The 6,000-nt window shown below is 42.2% G+C and overlaps 1 protein-coding gene across 1 annotated transcript in view; it reads right to left on the minus strand.

Moving 5' to 3' along the window:
- Positions 1-6,000, minus strand: part of tns1b (tensin 1b) — a 106,434-nt gene that overhangs the window by 45,374 nt on the left and 55,060 nt on the right. The window contains exon 13 of the mRNA XM_073845126.1: positions 1,530-2,948. Coding sequence (XP_073701227.1) covers positions 1,530-2,948 — 1,419 coding nt within the window. The remainder of the gene's footprint in view (positions 1-1,529; positions 2,949-6,000) is intronic.

The raw sequence follows: 6,000 nt of genomic DNA on the forward strand, positions 1-6,000 counted from the left end.
TCGGATACGGGCAGTGTACTCTACACACCACCAGGAGGAGGAGGAGGAAGAGGAAGAGGAGGGATGACGGACCATGGCAGTAAAGGAAGAAGGTGAAGAGGAGTAAGGGAAGGCGGAGGTAATGATGAGACGGGTGTTCCACAAACAGGATAAACATGAATGGAGAAAAAAAGGGGGAAAAGAAAATATTAGGACCTACTAGAATACCGCTAATGGGAAATGACTTCAAAGATGGGCAATGTGTAGTGTGTATTGCCTTAACTTCAGTCGGAAAGATAAACACACTCTATCTGTGGTGGAACGCCGTGGATGTTAAAAGTAGACAAAGTGTTCTCCTAATTCTAGATAGTGACAGGGCTGATAACCAAATCCCAGTACTAGATACTGAGAGCTCTTCAATCAGTGTTGCAAGAGCTTGTGTCAAGAGCAAAGACTCAAAGAAAGAGAGCAGCTTCCTCCTCATGCTGTCCTTCTCATTACAGGAGCACTTATCTTTGCTGAGTCAACAACACTACTGAGCGTTGGTCTGCAATAAAACAGAAACATAGCTGACTAGGTTTATCCATTGAGAGCCTTATCTAAGCTGTTTCCTCTCAGGTTTAATGTTGGTTTCCTGAGGTTGTCCAGATGTGGTTGGTTTAGCTAACTCAGCTCTTCCTATCAATTTGCGACCTTCATTACCTGTTTGATGCTTTTTAAACGTTAATTTTGTAAGATATTAAAGACAGAGAGTACAAATTAACTGTAAAACCTGTAGTGTACAACCACTAGGGGGCAAAAGTGAGCCCAGAGCCAGTGCATCAGCAATATGTTTTACATTTATGTTTTTGGCAGATACGCAGCAAGGATTAAATGGAAGTCTATATATACAGTGTTTATGACATTTTGAGTTGTAAGATCTATCAGCAGTATGTAATAACATCTGTAATTTAAACTCAACATAGAAAAAACCTAGACAAGTCATGGTGAATTAAGCCTGCAACTAAACAAGACTGGGTCAACAAACAACTCTTACAGCGTGCTGCCATTATTCTCAAAACATTGAAAAGGAGAAGACCAAGGCTTCCAAGAAAATCTTTTTAAACTTTTGAGCTGAACAGATAATGTTAACAGAAAAAAAGAGCACTGCCGTAAAACAGCCCTCAGTTGTTTGGGCACTCCTCCAGATGTAATGTACAAATGTTCGGTTTTGGCTTGGCACGAACAAGAAATGCGGTCTGATATTGAGGCTTAGGCCAGAAGCACTTTGGACAAAGCTTTCTTTGTGATCTCACAGTGCTTATGTCAACGCCAACAAAGAAACTCCACCAAAAAAGGCACCGCCTTGAGTGTAAAAGGCAAGCTCTCAAGACAAGCTTTAACTCAAGAACTCGAGACGAGCATTGAGATGTTTTCCTTTACTATATTTCCCTTGATTGCTGCTTTTAGCCTGGTTGGTTATCACCCAAAGAAAGATGAATGTACTATTACACTATTGTACATTTAGGCAAGTAAGCTGACCCTGAGAATGATGAAAGAGAAAATCTTACCAGCTACACGGTGAGCTACAAGACCGTCCAATTTGTAGTTGACATCTTCCGGTTCGGACTCTTTAGGCAAAGGCGATGAAGAGGCAGAATAGCTACGTTGGCTTTCCTGGGGCTCAGGGGACTGGGACGTGGTACTCGAGGGATAAATGTTGAGGGGTTTCAACTGGAGAACTCCAAAGGTGGAGGAAGGCACTGTGGACTGGGACATTGGAGCATGACCTTCTGCCTCATGTTGGGACATGGCTGTTGGTCTCTGCTGGATCATTGTGGGTTGCTCTGCAGCTACCTGTTGAAAGGTCAAAGGGTATCCTCCTGAAGAAGGCCCACTTCGGTCATGAATGGCTGCATCGGATTGATAGGATGGCCGTGTTTGGGTTTGAGAGAAAGATGGTTGAGTGGTGACCACTCCACCTTCTCCAGACGGGGCACTATGCGACTTGGGAACTTGAGTAAGTGCTGGGTCAAGGTCCAGCATCAGCATGTTGAGTGCTTCAATGGACTGCTCAATTTCTTGCTGAGATGCCATGTGAGGAAACTCTGGAAGGCTGTGGGATTGTAGAACAGGGTTGAAGGTGACTCCATCTGTGTCTGGGACCTCAGGAACTCCATACTGTTGCCAAACATTCAGTCCTCTCTGCACTGCATCCCTACTGCTGGTCGTGCGCGTGGGAGCTTTGGGCATGTACTTCTGCTCTGTGGTCGGGGTTGCCCCCAATGACTGAGATCGGTAGATGTTGCCATTCTGGATGGCGTAGCCACTAGAGGACCCTAAGTGCTCTTGAACAGATGAGGAGCTGTGGACTTTGGGCTCTTGGAATTTCTCGTGGACACCCTTCTCCAAATAAGGCGCATCTTGTCCATTGATAACCGTCTCTGATTGGTAGTACAAATCTGCTGGAGTGGCCCTGCCCTCAAAAGACGAGAGGGTTCCGAGACTGTCCACACTGTTTCCTTCCTGGCTGTTGGGCAGGTCGTCATCGAGGATATCTGTCTCACGGTCTATATTGTTGTGTCCGTTGACGTGAACCTGGGCGGGGACGAGGTGTAGGACTCCGCCGCCTCCGCTCCCAGGGCTGCTTTGGTAACCTGTGCGATGCATTGGTGCTTCCAAACCGCTGAGCAACTGGTCCAGCTCTTGTTTTTCCTCTGGGCTGAGGGGCTGGGAGGACGGCTGACTCACCAAGGCTGGTTGATGGCTGGCTTCATCTGTGCGGTCGGTTTTGATGGAAGCTGTGGAGTTGCCCGAGTCGCTGCTTACAGACAAGGCGTGGTCGACTGGTGGTAGAGTGTGGTCTACAGCAGGTAAAGTGTGATCGACGGTGGCTGGGAGACCATTGGTTGTGACGCCGTCAAGAGACTCTTTCTTCCGAACCTTAGCGTAGAGGCTACCATCCAATGGACCTTGTGTGTGAATGACGTCTGTAGAAGACAATAAGAAAAATGGAATGTGTTACTACATTTAGCTGTTTCATATATACACATAAAAGCAATAAGCAACTTCACGTTGTGACTAAGAATATCAAGTTATGTCAACTTATTTTTTTTAAGTTATATTTTTGGACTTTTTATTCCTTTATTATTCAGTTAGGACAGTTGAGAGATGACAAAAACATTGGGAAGAGGGATCGGCAAAGGACATCAGCACCGACATGGCAACCTAATTTTAAAAATATTAGGTCCCACCAGCTAGTTAGGTACTACTAGCTAGTTCACCTAAAAATAAAAATGACCCCTTGATTTACTCATCCTCAAGCCATCCTAGGTGAATATGACGTTTTTGTTTCAGATGAATACATTTGGAGTTATATTTTAAAATGTACTGGCTCTTCCAAGCTTTATAATGGCAGTGAATGGCTGTTGATGTTGAATAGTCCAATAGAAGTCCAATTATCTACGCCCATCCATCAAAAAATGCTCCACACAGCTCCGGAGGGTAATAAAGTTCTCCTAAAGCAAACTGATGCGTTTTTGTAGTAAAATCCATATTTAAAACTTTATAAAACATAATCTCTAGCTTCCGCACACGCAATCACGAGAGAGTGCCGTTCAGATGCAGTTTATTAGACTTCTACTGGACTATTGAATCTCAACACCCATTTACTGCCATTATAAATGGACTTGGAAGAGCCAGGACTTTTTTAAAATATAACTCTAATTGAATTCGTCTGAAAGAAGAAAGTCATATACACCTAGGATGGCTTGAGTGTGAGTAAATTATATGGTAATTTGAATTTTTGGGTGAACTTTCCTTTTAACATGCTAAACAGTGAATACTCAGAGTAAAAAAACATTCAGCACATTATTCATGTATCCAATCAAGCAAAAGCTACACTTTTCACTACAATAGTAACAAAACATGACAGAATCTGTTCTGAATCCCAACTCTTACTCAAAAACACTTACAGTAACACTTAATTTCAACATTTAGTCTTCCCATCAAGTCCTATACAAAGCATGAAGAGAACTAAAATCCCTTGCCCAGTTTCCAGTTTTCAAAATGTTGTTTTGGACCCCATTTACTTTCCATAAATGAAAAAACACAAAATATCTTTTGTGCTGCACAGAAGAAACTGAGTTTCTTCAATTGGACCAAAAAAGGGATGCTAAAGCCTTGTTTATAGTGGACAACTGAGGTACTTGTGATTGTTTTTAGGAACATAAACACTTGGAGTGAGCACTGAGTTTATGTCAAACAGGCGACTTTTTGAAAATAAGGCTGATTCTCTCTGTAAAACATGCACGTGTGCTTACACATGCACCGAACGGCAGCTCCGCCTCACGCAATGAGTCAGTTTGCACCTCTCATGAGAGGCACCACGCTCCCAGTCCAAGCCAGTGACTCACCAGTGGAAAAATCACCACATACAAAATTGGAGGCATTTCCTGTCTCCTTGGAATTGTAGCATCATTTCCTATACTCAACACATTAACACACACGTTCGGACACAAGCACATAACACACCTATTTTCGGGTGGCTGTGTGTCAATGTATCTTTGGCTCTTAACAATCAGTGTCTTGTTTCCCCTGTGGTCATGCATTTTAATAACAGACTGTAACTGTTTTCTGGCTTCACAAAACCACTAAGCCACTGTTTGACAGTTCACTATGCAATGCCCTTTTGATATCAACAATGCATTGCAATCCCAGAAAAAAATTGAGCCGTGTTCTGTTCACTGTGCTTGGGAGAATGAGACAGCCTCAAAACCACAGACTGTGACAAAATGTCATTCATTCAGATAGAGCCAGCCTGAAACACTCACGCTGAGTTTCCCATGGTGTCTTAATGCAGGATCTGTCGAGCCGCAAATCTGATAATACAGCTGGGAAAAACGGCACAATACTCTGGGCTCTGCTGTGCTGGTTTTTTGACACTCTATAGCAGTAATAGCTGCAGACGAGAAACTGTTGGACTCGTGACTATTGGCATAAAGCAGGGGTTCACAACTCTGGCCCAAAGTCAACTTTCCTCCAGTGTTTAGCTTCAACTTTGATCAAACTCACCTGCCTGTGACTATCTATTAATCCTAAATACCTTGATTAGTTTGTTAAGATTGTTCATATGTGCAGATGAGGCATTCTGTGACCCTATAAATGTTAAACCGCCTGCTGTTTTTCAGAAAAATCCTTCAGGTCCCACAAATTCTTTGGTTTTCATGCGTTTTGTGTATTTGAACCCTTTCCAACAATGACTGTGTGATTTTGAGATCCATCTTTTCACACTGAGGACAACTGAGGGACTCATATGCAACTATTACAGATGTTTCAAAACATTCACTGATGCTCCAGAAGGAAACACACTGCATTACGAGCCAGGGGGTAAAAACTTTTGAACAGAATGGAGATGTGTAAATTTTTCTTATTTTGCCTTAATATCAGATAGTTACATGCTTCCCAGAAGACAAAATAAGTTAAATTTCTCACTATCTGCAAATTTAAAAAGTTTTTTTTTTTTTTTTTTTTTTTTTTTTTACTCTTCTGGAGCATCTGTGAATTTTTAAAACCTTTTGTAATAGTTTTATATGAGTCATTCATTTGTCCTCAGTGTGAAAAGATGGATCTCAAAATCATACAGTCATTGTTGGAAAGGGTTCAAATAAAAAGAATGACAAACAAACAAGGTTATTTCACAGACACAACAGAAAACCAAGTGAAATGCACAGTGAATATCTAGTTTACTTGCTACTAAGTGCCTTAAATGATTTCCAAAATACAATGCTACTAACCTATGTGTTCCAGTGCTTTTCAATCAGCAACTAGTATGCATCCTATGTTCCTGCGGGTGATTTGAGACTAACAGCTCCCTCAAGATCCTTAAAAATAGACATCCCAGGTTACCTCAAGAGACCTGTTGACCTTTAGGTTGTAGATGTCTACTTGCAACAAATTCAGTGATCACCTTTGACCCCATTTCACATGCAGCTATGTGACCTACTGCTTTGGTTAAACACGAGAATACACAAGCTGATGTCT

The sequence above is a fragment of the Garra rufa genome, chromosome 8 (genome assembly GCF_049309525.1).
Source record: "Garra rufa chromosome 8, GarRuf1.0, whole genome shotgun sequence".
Taxonomy (NCBI): domain Eukaryota; kingdom Metazoa; phylum Chordata; class Actinopteri; order Cypriniformes; family Cyprinidae; genus Garra; species Garra rufa.